Source organism: Capra hircus, chromosome 10 (assembly GCF_001704415.2).
Source record: "Capra hircus breed San Clemente chromosome 10, ASM170441v1, whole genome shotgun sequence".
Classification (NCBI taxonomy): Eukaryota; Metazoa; Chordata; class Mammalia; order Artiodactyla; family Bovidae; genus Capra; species Capra hircus.
In genome coordinates, this window is record NC_030817.1 from 82,588,842 (window position 1) to 82,612,121 (window position 23,280).

Here is a 23,280-nt window from a genome sequence, read left to right on the forward strand (position 1 = left end):
AACACCAGGATTTCTCACAAGGCCTTTTTTTTCTTCTGGGCTTTAAACATGTCTTCTTTGGAGATAGAAAATGAACAGAATTGTTCAGCTGATTCCATGGGTCTAGGGGCATGGGGAGAAGGCAGTGCCAGAGTTAAGTAGAGTCACACCAAGTTTTCAGTCCTCTCTTAATTTTCGCTTATAAGTGGGGATAGCTGATCCCTCTGCCAGGTAAATCTGAGAGTTAAATAACAATACACATTCAGTGCTCACTTCACTGTCTTGGTGTATCTAGTGCCTCATACGTATTAACATTTTTAAAAGTACTTTTTCGTAGGTCTCCTGGATCTGCCTTTGAAAAGGAAGAGGTTTGTCTGAACTTCATCTTTCCATAAGGAAATAAGTGATGGAGATTCCCCTCCACAAAGAGTGCCTGTGACTGCTATGTTGAGCTGCATGGTGCTCACCTTTATTTTCAGGGAGGTGATGAAGGATGGGGAAGAAAGATGGGGAGAAGCTGTGGGGTGCTGGGATGCCATCTGGAGAGAAGCTGGGTTGTTGAATCCTCCGGGAGACTTTTCACTGTGTTTGAATTCGTGGCACCTGGACGCTGACTTGGAGTGGCAACCAGATGGAACTCAACCCTGTGCTCACACCATCAGTGTCCTCAAAGGGAGAACCTTGGCCACATTTATTTTCCTGGTTTTGTTTTTTCACTTTTTTTTTTTTTAGGTCTAACAATAAAGTGCACAAATCTTAAGTGCATGGTGCAATTAATTTTTAATGAGTGAATAAGTGCAAAACCGCCACCTTGATCAAAATGAAGAACATTTTTAGCATACCTTGGACCCCTTCCCAGTCAACCCCACCCCCTACCCAAAGGTAACCTCTATTCTAACGTCTACAACCATTGCTTAGTCTTGCCTGTTCTTAAACTTTATATAATCAGAACTGGTGCCTGGATGGTTTTGTTTGTGTCTGAAATAGATCCATAGTGTCATACAATATTGATGATTCATTCCTTTTTATTGCTGTTTTATAAGGTTTCCCTGGTGGCACAGATGGTAAAGGATTTGCCTGCAGTGCAGGAGATGCAGGATTAATCCCTGGGTTGGGAAGATCCCCTGGAGAAGGGGATGGCTACCCACTCCAGTATTCTTGCCTGGAGAATTCCATGGACAGATGAGCCTGGTGGGCTACAGCTCATGAGGTTGCAAACAGACACGACTGAATATGTATTTACCACAATTTATAGTCCATCCCACTGTCACTGTACAGTTTGGGGCTACTATGAAAAAAGCTGCTTCAAACAATCTTTTGGTGGACATTTCTGACAGGTACACATATCCATGAGTGCAATTGCCGAATCAAAGGGTAGCCCAGATTTTCAGCTTCAGTAGATTGTTTCACAAAGTGGTTGCACTCATTTTATTTCTACTTCCACTAGTTTTTGAACATGTCACAAAGGAGCTTCTCCATTGGAGTATTCCCTATGGTCTTGCGGAAAAAGAGGAGCTCAACACGTTCAGAAGTGATAAATCTCAAAGACGGAAGGAGCAGGAGCAATTTCCCAAACCTGGACAGGAGAGAGGACACCAACAGTGTGATTATCAGCTTCAGAGCCTGAGTCTTGGGCACAGCGCCATTCCAGGAGAGGCAGAGGGGATGGAGAGGAGAGACGAGAGGTGCCACGGCAAGTAAGGAGGAATTTCAAGGAAAGGCCCCATTCACCTACCCCGGACCCACTGTGGCCTTCCTCCAGTGTTCAGTTAAGGAGTGTGATGAAAATAGTGAATAAATATTGTTTAATAGTGTAAAGGTTATAAAGTAAGAAGTTACTTACATTAATAGTATGTGACTATATTATTAATGATCATATAATTATTATAATTACATGATCATTAATACCACATATATTTGAATAAGAAAATAAATTCCTGGGAATTCCCTGATGGTCCAGTGACTAGGACTCAGTGCTTTCACTCATGGGGCCTGGGTTTGATCCATGGTTGGGAAACTAAGATCCCCACAAGCCACGTTGGTCTCGACCTAAGAACATATGTATATTTGCTCTCTCTCTCTCACTTTGCGGGCTTCCCTGGTGGCTTAGACGGTAAAGAGTCTGTCTGCAATGCAGGAGGCCAAGGTTTGATCCCTGGGTTGAGAAGATCCCCTGGAGAAGGGATTGCTGCTGCTGCTAAGTCACTTCAGTCGTGTCCGACTCTGTGCCACCCCATAGACGGCAGCCCACTAGGCTACCCCGTCCCTGGGATTCTCCTTGCAAGAACACTGGAGTGGGTACCATTTCCTTCTCCAGTGCATCAAAGTGAAAAGTGAAAGTGAAGTCGCTCAGTTGTGTCCGACCCTCAGCGACCCCATGGACTGCAGCCTTCCAGACTCCTCCATCCATGGGATTTTCCAGGCAAGAGTACTGGAGTGGGGTGCTTAGGTACCCACTTAAGTCATGGACAGAGAAGCCTGGTGGGCTACAGTGCATGGGGTCAGAAAGAGTTGAACATGACTGAGTGACTAACACTTAATACTCTCCCTTCGTAAATGATAATTTCTCTCCTTGTACACCCTCTCCTTCCTCAACACCAGCCCTGCCTCCACAAATCCCTCTCAGCAGTGCTTTGCGCCCTGCCTCCCAGTGAGTCTCTGTCTCCTTCATATGCATACGGCCCTCAGTACCAGCTAGGCTGGTCCTCAACTTCAGCGTGGCCACTGCGCTGGGCATCCCCTAGAAGCAGCGAGCTTGCTTTATGCTTTTTGGTCCCTATTCCTGGGCCTGGTGCTCTGCCTGGCACACAGTAGGTGTCAGCCATGTGCTGGCTGCACTGAGATCCCTGTCCCATCTAATGAGTGCAGCCCTAAGACAGTGTCAAAAAGGTGGGCAGGGTGGTAGAGAGCTGAAGGGACAGATGGGCAGGTAGGCAGGTGCTCAGGTCACCTCACAGGCTGGCTGGGGTGATGGGCCTTGCTGTGCTGGCTGAGCATCACCTGAGACTGGTCCTGCAAGGCCTCCACGTGCTCAGGATCCTTCAGGCCACGTGTTTCTGGAGAGAAGCAGCAGCTGTGAGCTTCCTTCCCAGGCCCCCCACCCGCCTCACCATCAGCCGGGGCCTCAGGAGTGGGGAGCCCAGCAGCCCAGGAGCCATGCAGCCCTCCCCTCCTGCTCGCAGGGAAATCTACACACATTCAGGTCTATGAGGGGTGATGGAGGGAAAGTGAGAGGCAGAAGGAAGTCACCAAAATTCCCTGCCTTCATCCCCACCCACTCTTTTCTAATCCTCGGACAAAGACCTGGTTTGAAGAGGACCAGGGCCTTCATGCAGGCGAACTCCGTGGGGTCCACCGCCAGTGCCCGGAACCGTGAGATGGTTTCCTGCAGTATTCGAGTCTCCGCACTGGCCAGCACTAGCCGGCCCTGAGAGCTGCCGCCAGCAGAGGCCTCGGGCAAGGCCAGCAGTGGGCAATTGTCCAGAGGCAGAGACCACTGGATGGCTCCAAGGAGAAAGAGTTCACTCCATGCCTCTTCCAGCAGGATCACCTGTGCCCAGAGAGGGGGGTGAGGGCAAGTGTGATGGCTGATGCACAGCTTCTCTGGCTCAGCCTGGAACCTCTGCCAAGTTCTCAGCTGTCTTAGGACAGGACAGGCTGGTCCCAGGTACCCAGAACATTCTGACCTCTGCTTCACATCAGCCAGGGGCTCGGAGCTCTGGGACTTGGCACCATCCAGCCCAGATACCTCAGCTCTAAGACACTCTCTGGGCTCCATCGAAAGGTAAAGGTGGAGCACAGACAAATCCTGGAGCCGTGAGAAGCTGGGCAGCTCAGGGACACTCCCCACCAGCATCCCAGGTTGGCCATACTCAGCAGACTCCGTCGCTTCTGAGCTGCTTCATCCAAACCACCGGCTAAGGACTGCCGCGCCCAGTGGGCCTCTCCTCCTGGATGTCCTGACAGGTTGCCTTGCTCATGAGAAGCCCAGACAAGTGAAGAGGCTGGGCTGAAACTCAAACCCAGAAGTCAGGGGCATTTGTGTTCCAAGGGAGCCCAGATTTGCCCACTGATGCTATTCACAGTGTGCAGACCACCCTGTGACGCAGAGACAGAGCATCTCTAAGGCCAGAGGGTTTGTCTAGGAGGAAAGAAGACCCAGAGGAGCATAGACACTGCCTTCTAATGTCTGGTCCCTGTGCGTCCCTGGCCATCGGTGTCCCCTAGGTGATGACCCCAACTGCCGCATCCCAGAGATACGTGCCCATGACCATCGCTGACCCTGAGGCACAGGTGTCTCCAGGCTTCACCATCCGCAAGCTGCGTGCCCCTCCAGTCATCACCTGCACAAGGAGGTGTGCGCCCCCAGCCCGGCTGACTTGCGAGCCGCACTGACGAGTATACCTGATCCCGGAAGGGCAGGTTGGAGAACACCGGCAGGTTCTTGGCCCACTTGACGGCCATGAAGAGCAGGCGAGCCGATGTCTCGTGGATGCTGTCCAGAGCACAGGGGGAGGAGGAGGAGTATGGGGACGAGGGGAACTCGGGATCATTGCCAGTGACATCGATATTCTCATCGGCTGTCGGAAGAGAGGTTGCGCCTCAGCCCCTGTTCCGAGGCAGGCAGAAGTGGCTTTTCAGGGACCTAGGTGTGGGACCTGGAGCTCAGCCGTTAGCCCACTTACCATCCTCAGGCTCCAGCTTAGTGCAGGTTTCGGCTGTTATCAGGCTGGCCATGAAGTGGTGGTGCCCCGGAGGCGTGAGGGCCCGGGGTCCCAGGGTTCTGGCTGCAGACACGGGTGTGGGCCCCCGAGAGCTGGGCCCTGCGAGGGCAGGGGGTGTTGCCAGGGGCTCCAGCCGGGGCTCCGTTTCTGACTCCACGCTGTCCATTCGGACCTGGGCGGTGCTCCGCGGCTGGCGCTCATTCTGCACGGCTGGGGAGGTGGGAAGGGTCAGGACACCCCACGGATCATGCACCCCTGTCTCTTCTACCACGCCTCTCCGGGATGGGGTTCTTGACTCACCGTCCTGGTTCATGCCCGCCTGCAAGCACTTCTTCAGCCGGCAGGCCTGGCACTGGTTGCGGTGGGCCTTATCCACCGGGCACATCCCTGCCCCCACCTGGCACCTGCGGGTGGAGGGGAGCCCCAGGGAGTCAGGGTCCTGCCCGGGCCCTGGGCCATGGGTTTCAGACACTGTGGCTGCAGCCCCTTCTCCCCTGAGCATCCTCCACTCCCTCCCTCCCAGGAACGCTCAGTGGCCGGCGGGACTCCTCTGGGACGGGCGCCCCTCTCTCACCTGTAGATCAGCCTTCGCCTCACGCTCCTCTTGAAGAAGCCGCTGCAGCCGTTGCAGGCGTAGATGCCGTAGTGCTTCCCGCTGCTGCTGTCCCCGCACACGCGGCACTGGAGCGAGGGGCCCACGCCTAAGGGCAGCCCGGGCTGGGTGGGGGCTGCGCTGGGCCAGTCACACGCCATCCCCACCTCCTGAGGGACCCCTCCACCCTCCTTCCCTCACCGCCCTCACGCTCCTGCCCACCCACATGCAGACACACCCGTGTCTCTCCCAGCTGGAAAACGTGTCCCTTGTCACACCCCCTCCCTGCTTCTCCAACGGCCAGTTCTCAACAAATGACCCTCTCTGTTCCACTTCCCGGTCCCTCTCTGCAGGTGGGCTCAGGCTCCATCCTGCACAAGAGCCTTCTGGACACTGCCACTAGGGATCTCTGCTCCCGACCTCTGAGGGCCCTCTTCTCTCCTTTCTTCTCCCATCTGATCAGCTATGTTTCTAGGATTCTGGGTTTCCTGGCAGGTTTCCTTAAACTTGCCTATAGCCCTGGGGGCTTGGCCTGACATGTGACCCACACTCCTCTCCCCAAGGGTCTACATCTGCCTCAAGGAAAACCATACCTGTCGGCTCCTCCCCCAGGCCCCACCTGCCTGGAGACTCCTTCCTGGAGGCGGACACGGCCGCCGGCACCGCTGCAGCCATGTTGGAGCTCATGGGCGCTGTTGGCCTGTCCTGGCAGGTCCCAGGGCAGCCTCCGCCTGCCTAAGGGAAGCCTCAGGATTTCTGAGCTGGACCCAGCCCCTGCCTCCCTCTCTGAAACTCTGTCTCTCTTCTATCTCTCCTTCTCCCTCTGTCTCTTTCTCTCCCTCTTGCCTCTCCTCTCTGTGCTCCTGCCTCCTGCCCCGTCTGTCTAAACTCAGGAGCTGCCCAAACTTGCCCTCACAGCAGCAGCTCTGGCTCGGGGAGATTTCTCCCAGGGCAGTGCTGGACGCAGCTTATGATCCTCTTAATCTTTACTGTCTCCACAGGGGATCAACCGGCCACACCTGCAGCATTACCAAGGTGCCCCTGGGAGCCGGTCAGTCCTGCCGCCCCCATACTAGCTCCTGGGCTGCCCAGTTCCTCGTGCTCTGTGCTTCCGAGCTGTTCGAATTGTAAAGGGAGGTGTGGACTCCACCTACCCCAGGACAAGTGGGTCTGGGGACAGGGGTGTGTGGCTCCACACACGGGTGCTCACTGCTGGTCCTGGGTAAGTCCAGCTTTCTGCCCCAGTGCTTCTCACTTAATCCCTTGATAAGAGACTGCTTAGGGCCCAGGATTTGAGGGTCTGGGCACCCCTGGAGGGCTAGCAGCCCCCGGATGCCCCTACAGAGGCAACTCCCATCACAGGTGGAAATGGGTTAGATGTAGGGTCTGAGGCCGGCCTGCAGGCAATGGACGCTAGGCCCAATGTGGAGGGTCTCCTGCAAGACTGGAGGAGGACACAGCCCCTGCACCTGCCTACCCTGACTTGCCTTCACAGTCCCAGGCAGGCTGGTCCCTCGGCTTCCCCAGACTCAGTCTTCCCAGCTCAAGCCCGGGGGTGGTTCTGAGGTGGGGGATGGGCCCTGGAGCGAGGGTGGAGACAGCCAAGACAGATCCAAGTTCAAATCCCTGCTCTCTCACAGCCAGCCACGCCTCTCTGAGTAATGATTTAACCTGTCTGAGCTTCAGTCTCCTGGAAAAAGGAATGACAAGAGTACCTGCCTCGTAGAGCAGCTGGGGAAGCTAATTAAGATGATTCTCCAAGTGTTCTGGGGCCTGGTTCTTAGTAGGAACATAATAAATGATGGGGGGCTTCCATGGTGGCCTAGCGGTAAAGAATCCTGCCAATGCAGGAGATGCGGGTGCAATCCCTGACATCCTCCTTGGAGAAAGAAATGGCTACCCACTCCAGTATTCTTGCCTGGGAAATCCCATGGACAGAGGAGTCTAATGATCTGTAGTCCTTGCAGTCTCAAAGAGTCGCACACGACTTAAAGACTAAACAAGAACAGCAATAAACGATGGGGCTGTTATTATTATTATTATTGCATCTCAGGGTTGTTGAGATCCTAGAGCAGTCCTTAGCAAATAGCCTTTCCTCTCCTGCTCCTCTGCCCCCACCCCATCCCCATGCCCAGGCTAGAGCAGAAAGCCCCCTGTTGGTCTGGGTATGACATGCATCCTCAGCAGAGCTGAGCTCACCTCTGGGTGCATCTGGGGCAGGGGTTGGCCTAGCCTTAGAGCCTGAGGGGGAGGGGGACAGTGCGAGGCTTCTGGGAGGATCACGGAGTTATGGGGACAGAGCGGGTGGTGCAGGGCCCTTATGTAAGTGGGGTTAACCCTCCCTGTGACAGGGAAGCACTATTGGGGATTTGGAAAGTCAGCTCGAGGGGCTTTGCAGGGTAATCCGCTTTCTGGGGCCTCAGAAGATCGAGGCCACTGGGCTGCGGCCCCTGACCTGGGCTCCTCTGCCTCTGCCTTCGTCTCCACCCCTCCCCGACAGGCAGTCCCTCAGGACCCTCCTCCGCAAGGCCTCCTGCTTCACCGAACCCCCAAAGCCAAGGGCATCTCCTTGAGCCTGACTGGTCAATCCCATCTTCCCAAAGCTCCTCTCTCTTCCACTTCTTCTGGAACACGGCTTTACCATCTTCTGTCCCCTTGAACTCGTCTGCATCTCCTGTACCCCAGCAGACTTTCCCACTCTCCCCTCGGGTGACCTCACACACAGTCACGGCTTCCACAGCCACTTCACACCAGACTCCTGCCTGGGTCTCTGCCCCGGACTTTCACCCATGGATTCCCCCAGAGTTCTGGTATGGAGACCAACTCCACACACCACAACCAACCCATTCCCGGCTTGTCTGTACAGATATGGTCCCTGAAACCTTAGGATCAAGGGACCACCTGGAGCATCCCGTGCTGGAGGAAAGTGCCTGAGGTTGAACTGAGGGCCTCTAATCCTGGAAGTCTGGGCCAAGGAGGATCTGCGGGCAAAGGAGCTAAGAGGGGAAATCGGGACAGCGCGGGTTGTGGGAACAAGGGCAGGGGAGGATTCAAGGATGGGGGTGTCTACCAGGTCATGTGTCTTAGGAGGTCGTTTGTATCGTCAGCAATAAGGGAGAAGACGTCATTAAGAAGAGTGCTTACACAAATGCTGTCAAGCCTCACAGCTTCCCTATTAAGGAGTTATCATCATTGTTCTCAACTCACAGATCAGGAAACTGAGGCTCAGAGAGGTTAAGCAATTCCCTTTGGGCCACACAGCTACAGAGAGATGGAGCAGACTGTGGATGAAGACAGGGGTTTCAGACTTGTGTCTTACCCCCAAACTCCCACTTTCCACCACAGTACTCTCCAAGAAGACCCTGAGCAGTCACTCTGCCGGGCTTTAGCAGCAGGGCCAGCTGGCACCATGGCGAGAGTTGCTCTGAGGGAGGGGACAGCTGGCCCTGGGAAGGGTTGGTAGTGCTGGGGAGGACTGGAAACAAAGGGCCGAGAGGAGAAGGAGACAGGGCCGAGGGGTTTGTAGGAGGGGCCGCGTTGAGGAAAGGGTTTTTCCCTTGTCTAGGGAGATATCAAAAGATAAATATTTGAGAACAGGAGTTCCTTTTTTTTCTTTTGTAATGTGTGATCTTAATTTTTATAATGATTTACTTTCCCTATCTTAAATCCTCCAAGGCCTCAAAGTGAAAACAATATTTACATTTAGGCAATGTGAAACTCCCTGTACCAGCTAATGGGGCACAATTTATTCAAACTGACTCTAATTTTCTTCTATTTAAGGTAAGAGTTCAACACAAAATACCTTCACTGCTCACTGATTGTATTGAAAGGCTTTAATTCAGCTCAGAGGGATGATATCTGGTGGAACATAAATCTCTATTAGATTCGTATTGTTCCTGTAACAAATGACCACACTAGGAGCTTAGGATAAATATCTGTAAGTTTTAGAAGGTCAGAAGCCTGAAATGGGTCTCCTTGGGCTAAAATGAAGGTCTTCCCTAAGAGCTCAGCTGGTAAAGAATCCGCCTGCAGTGCAGGAGATCCCGGTTCGATTGCTGGGTCGGGAAGATCCACTGGGGAAGGGAAAGGCTACCCGCTCCAGTATTCTGGCCTGGAGGATTCCACTGCCCGTACAGTCCATGGGGTCGCAACGAGTCAGACACGAAGATGTTGGCAGGGCTTTGATGCTCCTGGATGCCCCGGAAGAGAATGCATTCCTATTTTATTTACCGTGGCCACCAGTGTTCCTTGGCTCATGGTCCTTCCTCCATCTTCAAATCCAGGAGTATTTTTTTTTATAATAAGAGATACAGAGGAGAAAGAGGCAGGGGGAGAGGGTGAAGCTGAAGATGGGATATAAATCAAATATTCAATCCCTGAGCAAGCCTGGGGGTGCAGGGCATACGTAGAGGGATGGCTTTGACCTGGAGAGAGGTCGCCTGGAAGGAATCAGAGAACCCAGGGCTTCAGGAAGTCTCCTAGTCAGCATTATCTCCTTTCAGACGCTGGTTTTACATCTTCCTGGCTGTGTGAGTTTGGCAAGGGATCCTGCCTCTTGGTCTCAGGCTCATCATCTCTGCACTGGGTAGACTAGAGCCAGGGGGGTGTGGCGGCATTAGAGGAGGGGGCATGGCAGGGTCAGCACAGCCCAGAGTGAGAGGGAGGAGGCAGGCGGAAGGGAGCTGGGGCGAGAGCAGAGCTTAAGGGGATGCCTTGGAGACAGGAGGTCTGAAGCCCCTGGCTTAGGAAAGGGACTCAGCCAGGGACTCTGAGGCCCAGCCGAGAGTGAAGGCGGTGACAGTCTGGGCAGGTACAGGGTTTTTCTTGAAGCCCCCAGCAGGGAGGCAGATGCTGGGAGGAGGTGGACACCAGGACTGCTCCGTGGCTGGGTTCCTCAGCTTCCTCCCAGCAAGTGTGTGGGAAGGACCTCAAGGAAGGAGTTGAAGGCCTTGGGGAGGGGCTGTCAAGGGGAGAGCTGAGTGGGGAAGCAGAGAAGGAGAGGACTTCTTTCCCCCGGCGAGTCTTCTCTGCTCTTCTCCATCTGAGCTGTCCTGCCCCCCTGCTCTATCTATCCAATCACTCCCATCTTTCAAGGCCTGCTCAGGGCTCACCTCCTCCAGGCAGTCTGCCCTGACTCCTCTCTTTCTAAAGGCACCTCCAGGGCCAGATATTGTCCTTAATATTGGACCTCATGCCAGGTCCACTTTTTCTCCTCAGTCAATGGGAGACTCCAGGGGGCAGGTTCAGAGCATCAGGTCAGCTGGGTATGTGAATCACAAGGTGCTTAATAGACAGAAGCTTATTTTTAGCTTGTCCTTCTTTTCTTGGTATTCTAGGGTGGGTATAGAATAAAAAATAAATGAATAGAAGACACCGGCAATACTGGCAGTGTTTGACCTGCTTGTTCCTACAGTTCGTTTTGATTCTATTATATCGGCTCTTCGTGTCATTTTGATCCCAGCCGAGCTCTTGTTTCACCCTGGCCCTCAGGCCCAGCCAGGAGTGTGACTGTGCTGGGGGAGAAAGATGACAGTCCAGCAGGGCTAGGGGAGAGGGAGGTTCCTCCCCGATCTGTGACCACCAGCTGCTGGGGCAGACACCAAAGGATTACTCAGCCCAAAGCCTTGAATCTGCTGACGAAGCTGCCAGGGGCCACCTTATCACTAATACAATTATTCCCCCAGGGGACAGGTCAGCAACTTCCTTCTGACTCCCTGGAAGAGTCTGGGACAGGGTGGCAGTGGGGGCTGGGGGCCAGGGTTGGCAGGGAGACGGGTACATGGTGAAGGCTGCAAAAGTGACTTCCCTCTGGATGGTGAAGACCCTAGCAGGTAAAGCCCCTGCCCCAGCCTGTCTAGGGTCCTCCTAGCTGGTGCGACCAGGTCCCAGGCCTGAGAAATGACCTGGGCTCTGCCGTTGGGAGGAAGCAGTGGTCCCTGGGATGAATCAGCTGCTGATCAGGCTGCCTGGGCTGGATGGCTTGGCTGCTATTCAGCCCGTGGCTGCCACAGGCTTCTCATTTGCTGCAAACCTCGTTCACAGCATTTGGAACATGTCTTCAGGGGTTTCTTTAAAATTCTCTCTTTGTTTGCTCATCCAAGAGTTTTCACTATCTCAGAAAAAGGATAGCTGGTGATGAGTGCATGGGCTCCGGAGCCCAGGACCCAGCAATTCCACTTCTAGGAAACCACCCTTTTGGAAAAGTCACAAAGATTGAATTATATGGCTGTTCTCTGCAGCGATTTTAGTAAAACACCCAGCTGTAGACAACTGGCTAGATCAAGTATGCGCTGTCCTTGTGGTGGAACGCTGGGCAGCCATTCGTCCCAAGCGCATTTCCAGGGAAATATGCCCACACGGTTCCAACCTCAATCCAGCTGCACAACAGCACGCACAGTTTGATTTCCTGTGTCTCGGAGGAGTGTCTGGCCAAAGATCATGGGATTCTTTTTCTTCTCTGCAGGGCCTGAGTTAATTAATGGTTTCTTTTTCTAGAGCAGTGAGTGGAAGGGTCAGGACTCTGAGGGGCCAACACCAGCAGGAAAGTTTCTCAACAAAGCCTCTTTATTTCCTTTTCGAGATAACATTTAGAAATAATCACATATTCCTTGCACAGTTTCCCAGCTTTTGGCTGCTGAAGTCTCTCTTCTAGAATTGTTTCAAAGGTCCGAGCAGAACATAAGAGGCTCCTGGCCCCATCCAAGGACGAGCAGATGAAAGACAGGCTATGCAGGACACATCTGATCTGCTGCTGCACATGGAGGGGGTTGGGAAAGTGGGGAATAAAGTGGGGAGACACCACTTATCTAGTGGTGTCTGATGTGAACGACATCTGTTTTGACCTCTTTAAAAAAAAAAAAACTTTGTAAAAATGTTTTTGCCACCCGGCAGAGCATGTGGGATCTTGGTTCCCCGACCAGGGATCGAACTCGTGCCCCCTGCAGTGGAAGCGTGGAGTGCTAACCACTGGACTGCCAGGGAAGTCCCTTAAACTCTCTTTTTTTCCTGGTGCTGAGAGAAGTGGGCTTCTCCATCCTCCAGCAGAGCTATGATCAGCAGAGATCCTCACTACAATCAGAAAATCTTGTTTCCTTTGAATGTTTATTAGTAAACGTGTGTTACCAGATGATCAGGATAAAACAGAGTTCAAGTTTTTTTTTTTTTTTTCAAAAAGAGCTAATCTGAAATCAACATAACCAATCCTCCTCCTCATCACAGGACATATTTGTGAAGAAATGGTTCAGTGTTTCTGTGTGTGGAATGCAAAGCTTCTCACGGTCTGGGCTCTTCTCTCCTGTTACCCAAGGGCAAGGCCAACATCTAGCAGCTGCTCAGGCTGGGCCTGGGCTTAATCACAACAGCTGTACTGCAGAGGCGGAGGCCTGGTCCTGGAGGTGCGCCTTCCTCTTGCTGGGCCTGGTGTCTTCCCTTTAGTGCTGGACCCTGGGAACCTCTGGTGATCAGAGAGGGGTTGAGCGGGGTGTGGCATGAGGGCTGGGAGCTCTTTGAAAACGAGTTGTTATTCCGTCGTTAAGTCACGTCTGACTCTTTGCGACCCCATGGACTGCAGCACATTAGGCTTCCCTGCCTTTCACTATCTCCCAGAGTTTGCTCAAATTTATGTCCCTTCAGCCGAAGGTGCCATCCAACCATCTCATCCTCTGTTGTCCCCTTCTCTTCCTGCCTTCAATCTTTTCCAGCATCAGGGTTTTTTCCAATGAGTCGGCTCTTTGCAGCAAGTGGCCAAACAATTGGAGCTTCAGCTTCGGTCACTGTCTGCAGTGATTTTGGAGCTCCCCAAAAAGAAAATCTGTCTCCTTGAAAACCAGTATGGAGTATTTAAAAGTTCATCAATCAGCGCAACACTACCATTGTTTTCTAGGTGACTGACCCTCCGGGTTATAGTATTTATTATCTTCTAGAAATGAAACAACCTGAAAGCGGGGTTTCCCCCCCTTATTTTGAGCCAGATAATTCATCGTGGGGCTGTTCTGTGCATTGTACGAGTTTGGTAGCTTCCCTGACCTCCTCCCACTGGATGCCAGTGGCATCCCCTTCTTTCCAACGGCGACAACCCGAAGAGTCTCCAGACACTGCTGAATGTCCCCCATGAGGGGCAGAATTGTCCCCAGTACAGAAACATTGGCCTCAGCGGTATTATTTCCTGGAGACAGACCACCAATCTGTTATCACAGATGCAGGAAGCACTTCCCATGACAGAGATCCGGGAGGAGTCCTGGGCCGCCAGGCATGTAACTTTATCTCCGGTGTGATGTCCTGCTGCGTCAGGAACTGTCCAAAAGGATGCTTACAGTCGGCAGGTTTCTTGGAAGAAGAATTTTACTGTTTAATTTTCTTTATATTTTTCTGTGTTGTAAGAATATTTAATAATGAACATGTATCATAATTATAATTAAGATAAAGCTTGTGTTTTTTAAAAAAATGTTAGCTAATTTGAAATAAATACGATCTTAAATGATACTAATTGGAAACATTTGCCTAAGAAACTGTTGTGTGACAGACGCAGTTCTGTGTGTTTATATGTGTGAACTCAATCTTCACAACGCTATCAGAGACGCGTTGCTGTCTTCCTCTCACAGAGAGGTTTAGTGACCTTCCCAGAATCACATGGGTGGGCTTCCCTGGTGGCTCAGACGGTAAAATATCTGCCTGCAATGTGAGAGACCTGGGTTCGATCCTTGGGTCAGGAAGATCCCCTGGAGAAGGAAATGGCAAACCACTCGTGTTCTTGCCTAGAAAATCCCATGGATAGAGGAGCCTGAACGGCTACAGTCCATGGGGTCACAAAGAATAGGGCAAGACTAAGCAACTGACTCTTTGATTTTTCAGTGTCACACAGCTAGGGTGACAGAGGTGAGATTCAAACCCAGGCAGATAAGCTGTTTTTTTTGGGAAAGTGTATCTGCCCAAGGGTAGGGAGGAGAAGAAAATGGGAATATAATTTTAAAAAATATCATCTTCATATATTTAATAAAGAAAATCTCCTCTCGACCTGCTCTGTCTCCTGGTAGGTTAAAAGGATAAAGCAGATGTTCTAGGCTGTGGAAAGTGACTTTGAGCTGGCATTTCTCTTCTCAGCTTGTCTGAAATGCAGATTCTTAGACTCAACCTACAAAAACACTTCTAGAGAAAAGTGATAGGATGACTCTGTTGGAACCTTTGTTTTCTATGTTTGCTTTTAAGGGAAGGGCTCTGGGGTTGCATCAGCTGTGACTGGGAATTACCTGTAGGTGTGCGTGTATGCAGGTGTGAGTGTGTGTTTCTGTGCATGAGTGTGCAGGTGTGAGTGTGTATGGTGAGAATCTGACTGTCCTGTGACCGTGGAGGGTTAACAGATGCTGATACAAAGACTCCAGCTATGCCTGTGTCTGTTGCAGTTTATTCTTGAGCATCCAGACAACCTCCTGACATCTGCATGGGCATAAAGGAACTGCCCAGATCGAGCTGTTTAGATGACCGTGCTCACGTGTATCATCTGGCGTATCTTCCTTCCTGACTTATGATATGGAAGCTAGCTGTGTTTAATGGCATTCCTCATTAGTTCCATTTTTTAATTTGGTGAATATAGTCAATTGAGGGAACAAAAATCTGGTGCCTCTCCACCGTGATGGAAGGTATGTTTTTCAGGATGGCATTTTAGAAAATGCCTATGCTCAAAGCAGTCCACGTACATGAGGGGTCCTGGGTGGACCAGCCGCTGCTTGTCTTTTAGGCAGGGCTGCAGTCTGGCCTCTGCTCCAGGTTCTGGCCACAAAGGTCTCCTGCATCCCTGAAAAGAGCAAACGTCTCCCCAAAACACGGGCTCTGCGCATGCTCTTCCTGCCCCCTAGTATCATTGAAGGGGTCTGGAAGACCTGCTCTTTAGTGGAATTTCTTACATAAACACTACACCATGATCTAGAAGACGTTGTTTTGGTTACCATGCATTGGAAATAAATACATTTTTTTCAGTTAATAAATTATGGTGCATTTCCCAGATGGCTATTTTTCTGCCACTGAAAGGGGGTTATATAGAAAAATGTTACGATGAAATAGCAAGGTACAAAATACTACAAACTCTACGTCATTTGTATACAAAACCAAAATGAATTCTGTTAAGTCAGAGGCATTCTGGTTGATATTGAATTAAATTTAATGCATTCAATAAAAATTATTTTTATTTAATAATGTTATTTAATAAAAAATTATTTAACTATAAAATTTTTATTAAAAATGATTTAATATCATTAATGAAAAAAATAGTATTTTCTTGACCTTTTATGTTGTTATGCTGCTTCTTCAGCATAAAGGATGGCCATTTATTTATTTATTTAATAATCCTCATGGAATGGTAACTTTTAACTTTATTGATCTATTATTTTATTCCCAGACATAATCTTAGGGTAAGACTCTGGAATAAGACAGTGAAATTTAAAATTAGTTTTCTGGAATTCTGAAATTATTTTGAAAATTAAAAATGTTTACAAACAAGTACACACAATCAGAACACATTAAGGAATTGTTTTTAATTTGGTTTGTTATGACAGTGGTATTATGGTTATGTCTAATAAAAGAGAATTTTATAACTGTTAGAGGCATGTTCTGAGGCATTTGCCAGAGAAGGGATTCAATGTCTTGGATTTGCTTTTTAAAGATTCCAGCAAAAGAAGAAAAAAAGTGAATGAATGGATATGAACTGAGAACAACTAAGGTTGGTAGTGGCTGTTGTGGGCGATAGGTACATGGGATTTCACTGAACTATTATCTCTACAAATTTGTTTACGACTGAAATTTTATTCAATAAAAAATTAATTAAAATAGCATACTCATATAAGCAGACACTGAAATTTTTTTGTTGATGATTTTGGACATACTCTCAAGTCTAAGTTTTTTCTGTTTTTCTCTTTGCACTCACACGCCCACTCCAATCTATCTTCACTGGCCATTTTTAGCTTGCTGTGTAATTTTTGAGGAGCTAAACGGAAAGGGGCAAGGCAACGGAGGAAAATTCCAGCTTCTGGCTTTGGACAGGGCCTGCTGTCTTGTGCATCAGCGCCCCCTCCTGGAAGAAGAGAGCTGGTGTGGCGGCCCCGCCCCTCCCTCCCCCCCACCCCCCGCCCCCCGCATTTTTCCCTGAATGAGAGCACCTGGCATTTTTTTCTCTCTCTCACTAGGATCTTAATTCCCAAACAGGGATTGAGCATTTGCCTCCTGTAGCAGAAGCACAGAGTCTTAACCACTGGACTCCCAGGGAAGTCCCATCTCTTTTTTTTATGGTGTTATTTTAAGGATTTATTTATCTATTTATTTGATAATAAAATTCCAGCTTCATTGAGATATGGTTATGACCAAACAGGTGCATGAAAACTTCCCCTAACATATAACTCTGTGTAAGTTTAAGGCATACAATATGTTGGTTTGATGCACTTATATATTCCAATGTGATTAAAGATCTGTTCTCTCAGCAACTTTCAAGTATATACCACCAGCGTTGTCAAGTATAGTCACCATGCTGTGCATTAGATCCCCAGAACATATTCATTTTATAACTGGAAGTTTGTACCCTTTGACAAACATCTTCCCTTTTCCTCCACCCGAGCCTCTGAAAACCAGCATTTTATTCTGTTTCCACATTTAGGTCTTTTACATACCACTTGGAAGTGATGTTGTTTTCCTCTCTTTCTTTGCATTGATCGCTGAGGAAGGCTTTCTTATCTCTTCTTGTTATTTCTTTTCGCCATGGGAAAAAAATGCAAAAAAGCAAAATGGCTGTCTGAGGAGGCCTTACAAATAGCTGTGAAAAGAAGAAGAGCGAAAAGCAAAGGAGAAAAGGAAAGATATAAGCATGTGAATGCAGAGTTCCAAAGAATAGCAAGGAGAGATAAGAAAGCCTTCTTCAGCGATCAATGCAAAGACATAGAGGAAAACAACAGAATGGGAAAGACTAGAGATCTCTTCAAGAAAATTAGAGATACCAAGGGAACATTTCCTGCAAAGATGGGCTCGATAAAGGACAGAAATGGTCTGGACCTAACAGAAGCAGAAGATATTAAGAAGAGGTGGCAAGAATACACAGAAGAACTATACAAAAAAGGTCTTCACAACCCAGATAATCATGATGTTGTGATCACTCACCTAGAGCCAGACATTCTGGAATGTGAAGTCAAGTGGGCCTTAGAAAGCATCACTATGAACAAAGCTAGTGGAGGTGATGGAATTCCAGTTGAGCTATTTTAAATCCTGAAAGATGATGCTGTGAAAGTGCTGCACTCAATATGTCAGCGAATTTGGAAAACTCAGCAGTGGCCACAGGACTGGAAAAGGGCAGTTTTCATTCCAATCCCAAAGAAAGGCAATGCCAAAGAATGCTCAAACTACTGCACAATTGCACTCATCTCACATGCTAGTAAAGTGATGCTCAAAATTCTCCAAGCCAGGCTTCAGCAATACATGAACCGTGAACTTCCTGATGTTCAAGCTGATTTTAGAAAAGGCAGAGGAACCAGAGATCAAATTGCCAACATCTGTTGGATCATGGAAAAAGCAAGAGAGTTGCAGAAAAACATCTATTTCTGCTTTATTGACTATGCCAAAGCCTTTGACTGTGTGGATCACAATAAACTGTGGAAAATTCTGAGAGAGATGGGAATACCAGACCACCTGACCTGCCTCTTGAGAAATCTGTATGCAGGTCAGGAAGCAGCAGTTAGGACTGGACATGGAACAACAAACTGGTTCCAAATAGGAAAAGGAGTATGTCAAGGCTGTATATTATCACCCTGCTTATTTAACTCATATGCAGAGTACATTATGAGTAACACTGGACTAGAAGAAACACAAGCTGGAATCAAGATTGTCGGGAGAAATATCAATCACCTCAGATATGCAGATGACACCACTCTTAAGGCAGAAAGGGAAGAGGAACTAAAAGGCCTCTTGATGAAAGTGAAAGAGGAGAGTGAAAAAGTTGGCTTAAAGCTCAACATTCAGAAAACGAAGATCATGGCATCTGGTCCCATCACTTCATGGGAAATAGGTGGGGAAACAGTGGAAACAGCATCAGACTTTATTTTTTTGAGCTCCAAAATCACTGCAGATGGTGACTGCAGCCATGACATTAAAAGACGCTTACTCCTTGGAAGAAAAGTTATGACCAATCTAGATAGCATATTCAAAAGCAGAGACATTACTTTGACAACTAAGGTCCGTCTAGTCAAGGCTATGGTTTTTCCAGTGGTCATGTATGGATGTGAGAGCTGGACTGTGAAGAAGGCTGAGCGCCAAAGAATTGATGCTTTTGAACTGTGGTGTTGGAGAAGACTCTTGAGAGTCCCTTGGACTGCAAGGAGATCCAACCAGTCCATTCTAAAGGAGATCAGCCCTGGGATTTCTTTGGAAGGAATGATGCTGAAGCTGAAGCTCCAGTACTTTGGCCACCTCACGCAAAGAGTTGACTCATTGGAAAAGACTCTGATGCTGGGAGGGATTGGTGGCAGGAGGAGAAGGGGACAACTGAGGCTGAGATGGCTGGATGGCATCACGGACTCAATGGATGTGAGTCTGAGTGAACTCCGGGAGATGGTGATGGACAGGGAGGCCTGGCGTGCTGCGATTCATGGGGTTGCAAAGAGTAGGACACAACAGAGTGACTGAACCGAACAAACCGAACTGAACCTGGATGTGCTATGCTAAGTCGCTTTAGTCGTTGTCCGACTCTCTGTGACTCCATGGGCTGCAGCCTGCCAGGCTCCTCTGTCCATGGGGATTCTCCAGGCAAGTATACGGGGGTGGGTTGCATGCCCTCCTCCAGGGGCTCCTCCCGACCCAGGGCTCCAACACTGGCAGGTGGGTTCTTTACCTCTGGCGCCGCCTGGGAAGCCTCCATGTATGTTACTCTGCAGGGTTTCTCTTTCTCTGATTTATCTCAGCTGGGATGCCTCCTGTTGGCAGGCCTCAGGACCCTTGCCCTTCTCCTGCGGCTGACTCTTTCTCACAGTTCAAAACTGCACTCCAGTGTCTCCCCTCAGATCAGGACTCTATCATTTCTCCCCACAGCCCAGTTTTAATCAGAAACTCTCTTATCCATCTCTTCGTCTCATTGTTATTGCCTGTCTCCAACTAGAACCAGAAGATTTCTGAGATCAGAAAGCGTGTTTATCTTGTTGAAAGGCTTGACACAGAGAAGGAGTCTGACAATTATTTACTTATTTATTGCTGCAATATTTGACTGGAATTGTGTTAGATCTATAGATCAATTTGGAGAGAACTGATGTCTTTACTATGTGGAGTGTTCCAACCCATGACCACAACTCGCCTCTCCATTTATTTACGTGATCTTCAGTTCACTTGTCAGCAATTTTTAGTTTTCTTTTTTAAACTTTTTGCTTTGTTTTGGCTGCACTGGGTCTTTGTGGTGGCACTCGGGCTCAGTAGTTGTGGTGCGTGGGCTTAGTTGCTGTGTGGCATGTGAAATCTTAGTTCCCCGAGCAGGGATAGAACCTGTGTCCCCTGCATTGGGTGGTAGATTCTTAACAACTGGACCTCCAGGGAAGTCCCGAACAATTATTTACTGAACGACGGACCAAACAGGTGCATGAAAGCTTCCCCTAATTCCTAGCAGAGTTTGCTGCTCCTTCCTCGCACCCTGCCCTCTTGCTCTTGCCTCCAGCAGAACCATCTCACTGCTCAGATCGTGCTGCTCACATGTCAGAGCCCAGGCCAGGGCCTGACAGGTAGCAAGCCTGCATGCATCCCTGCTGCTCTCGCACCTCCGCCAGCTTTGCCGCTGATTCTGTCACAGGAAGCTTGAAACATTGACTTGCAACTGAAAACAAGTCAACTTAGAGATTCTCTGGGAAGAGATCTGTAAAAATGAAGAGTTGTTGATAATCATGATAAAAAGAAAATATGCTTTAATAAAAAGGGTTTTCTTAGGCCAGAATAGAGAACTGTTCAAATAACAAACTACCCCACGATGGAGATATTTTCCTAGAGCTCTTTCCCAGGTTTCTACAGTAATGTTTCCACACAGATGTACCAGGAAGCAGCCCCTGGTATAAGATGATGGTTTTCAAGGTGGGCTGAGGAAGGGGAGTGGCAAGGGAAGCCCATCTATGCTTCAGCCAGAACACCTTTGTGTTGGTCTGTTTTATAATCAGTAGGATCTTGTTTGAAGGAAATTTTTCCTTTTCCAAAAAAGTGACAAGAGGATTGCAGGCGCTTCAGGTAAGATGCTTAATAGCTGTGTGACCTTGGACGAGCCTCACAACCTCTCTGGGCTGTCACAGTAAAGAAATGATGACCCCTGTATGAAGGCAGGGGTCTGAACTAGATGATCTCTCAAGTTCTCTCCCAGATCTAAGATCCGTGGCTGTTCAGTTCAGTTCAGTCGCTCAGTCGTGTCCAATTCTTTGCGACCCCATGGACTTCAGCGCACCAGGCCTCCCTGTCCATCACCAGCTCCCACAGTTTACTCAAACTTAGGTCCATTGAGACCAAGTTACAAACTTAGAGGGAGCTTGATCTTCATGCAATAGTCCAAATGGCCACAAGATGGAGATGTTACTCCACGAGAAAAGCTTTGTCTTCCTGCACTGTATGACTCCCCAAGTTCTATAACAGATTTGGAAATTTTTTCTTAAAAATTATAGAAAAGGAAAAAAGTTCATTAGTACTTGCAAATTCAGGCACAAGATTTAAAAGGTTTTAGGGATGAATCCTGGCAAAGTTGCTGCTGCTGCTGCTAAGTCACCCAGGGTTTAATTCATAGCTTTATTTTTCTGCCAAAGCACCAAGGAAGAACAGTCTTTTCCACGTCTTCCTTCCCTGATAAGAATCTCTGCAAGGTTTTGTTACGATGCATTGGTTCTTGTGTGTCAGAGCTCCTGATGTATCATAAACATCCAGGAAAGGGATGCTGAATGGAAAGGATGTTGAATTTGTTGACCTGCATCACTGACAGTCACCTCGGAATTAAAAGATACGCTCTTCTGTGAGAATTTCCTGTTCCCATAAGAACTGTGGATGTGATTTGTTAAAACGGTTAGAGCTGTCTGTTGTTTTTGACTAGAATTCGGCTTTCCTGTATTTTAGAGGCATTTGCCTCAAGGACCAGATGACCAGGGATTGGGGAGCCCTGAGTTGGCAGGATGTTTGCTGAATGAAGACTTAGGAATCTTTATCACAGTCTACTTAACCAGTAGGAAAAGAAGGTATGAGAGCAACAGGATTAGGCGAACATGTGGCCCCAGAGGACGTCTCACTCAGCAGACGTTGAGAACGGAGGTGGGATGGAGCCGAAGGGTCTGGGGAATTTCTTGCTGCCATGAAAGCAAGGAAGACGAAAGGTGCTGGGAGAAGGTCACCACGTGAAGTCTGAGATCGCCTGAGAGAGATCGTCAGAGATGATAAAGGGTGGATGCCCTGAGCCTGGGAGATGGAAAAATTTCTGGACAGAGACCTGCCTATTGTTTCCCCCAGAGTATGATCACCACCTGGGTAAATGAACTGAATTTATGCTGGACCACTTGGTCAGGGCCCTAGTGAGGAGCCCTGGTGAACTGGGGACCTTCATGATCAGGCCAGAGCAGGTAACGCTACCTTGACTGGTCTCCCAGGCACTTCCTGCAGCCAAGGAGCAGCCAGCCCTTCCAGAGTGGGAGATCAGCAAATCAGCATCAGAACAGCTCTTTCCAGTGTCTGATGTTTCAAGCCACTGGTTATTCCAATGTTGCTCATGCTTGAGTAATGATCAGGCAACAGGTAAAGGAAAATAATTCGTTCATTCACCCATTATGTTGAATTAAATAATTTAATGTTTAATCATAATGTTGCTGGGCTTCCCTTGTGGCTCAGCTGGTAAAGAATCCACCTGCAAAAAAAAAAAAAAAAAAAAAGAATCCATCTGCAATGCCAGAGACATGGGTTCAACCCCTGGGTTGGGAAGATCTCCTGGAGAAGGGAAAGGCTACCCACTCCAGTATTCTGGCCTGGAGAATTCCATGGACTGTATAGTCCATGGGATCACAAAGAGTCAGACACAACTGAATGACTTTCACTTCACTTCACATAATGTTGCAAAAATAAATCTGAATAAAGGGATTGTAACTCTTACAGAATTATATAATCGAAATGATATCAGTAAGTATTTCAGAATGAAAGTGAAAGTTGCAAGTGTTAGTCACTCACTCGGGTCTGACTCTTTCCAACCCCGTGGTCTGTCCATAGAATTCTTCAGGCAAGAATACCAGAGTGGGTTGCCATTCCCTTCTCCAAATAATTTCAGAACAAACATAACAGCAATGATATTGATAAGACAGATAATGCTTTTCTGAAACTCAGTTTCCACTCACAACCTGGATTGCTGTTGTTCGGTTGCTAAGTTGTGTTGTTGGATTCTTTGCAACCCATGGTCTGCAGCACGCTGGGCTCCCCTGTCCTCCATTATCTCCTGGAATTTGCTCAAACTCATGTCTATTGAGTTAATGATGCTATCCAACTATCTCATCCTCTGCTACCCCCTTCTCCTTCTGCCTTCAATCTTTCTCAGCAACAGGGTCTTTTCCAAGGAGTCAGCTCTTTGCATCAGGTGGCCAAAGTATTGGAGCTTCAGCATCAGTCCTTCAAATTAATATTCAGGGTTGATTTCCTTTAGGACTGACTGGTTTTGATCTTCTTGTAGTCCAAGGAACACTCAAGAGTTTTCTCTAACACCACAATTCGAAAACATCAATTCTTTGGTGCTCAATCTTCTTTATGATCCAACTCTCACATCCATACATGACTACTGGAAAAACCATAGCTTTGACTAAATAAGTTGGCAAAGTGATGTCCCTGCTTTTAAATATGCTGTCTAGGTTTGAAGGAAATGGCAACCCACTCCAGTATTCTTATCCAGAGAATTTCATGGACAGAAGAGCCTGGTGAGGCTACAGTCCACGGGGTCTTAAAGAGTCAGACACGACTGACTTAGGTTTGTCATAGCTT

General features: G+C 48.7%; 1 protein-coding gene across 1 annotated transcript; it reads right to left on the minus strand.

Annotated features, from left to right (window-relative positions):
- On the minus strand, positions 1,195 to 6,024 carry NR2E3 (nuclear receptor subfamily 2 group E member 3). The gene is made up of 8 exons (XM_005685169.2): positions 5,889 to 6,024; positions 5,278 to 5,404; positions 5,004 to 5,107; positions 4,665 to 4,913; positions 4,384 to 4,559; positions 3,283 to 3,529; positions 2,930 to 3,035; positions 1,195 to 1,555 (listed from the first exon to the last, which is right to left on the minus strand). Exons 1-8 carry the CDS (start codon positions 5,980 to 5,982, stop codon positions 1,423 to 1,425), a joined length of 1,236 nt encoding a protein of 411 aa, XP_005685226.1. The 5' UTR covers positions 5,983 to 6,024; the 3' UTR covers positions 1,195 to 1,422.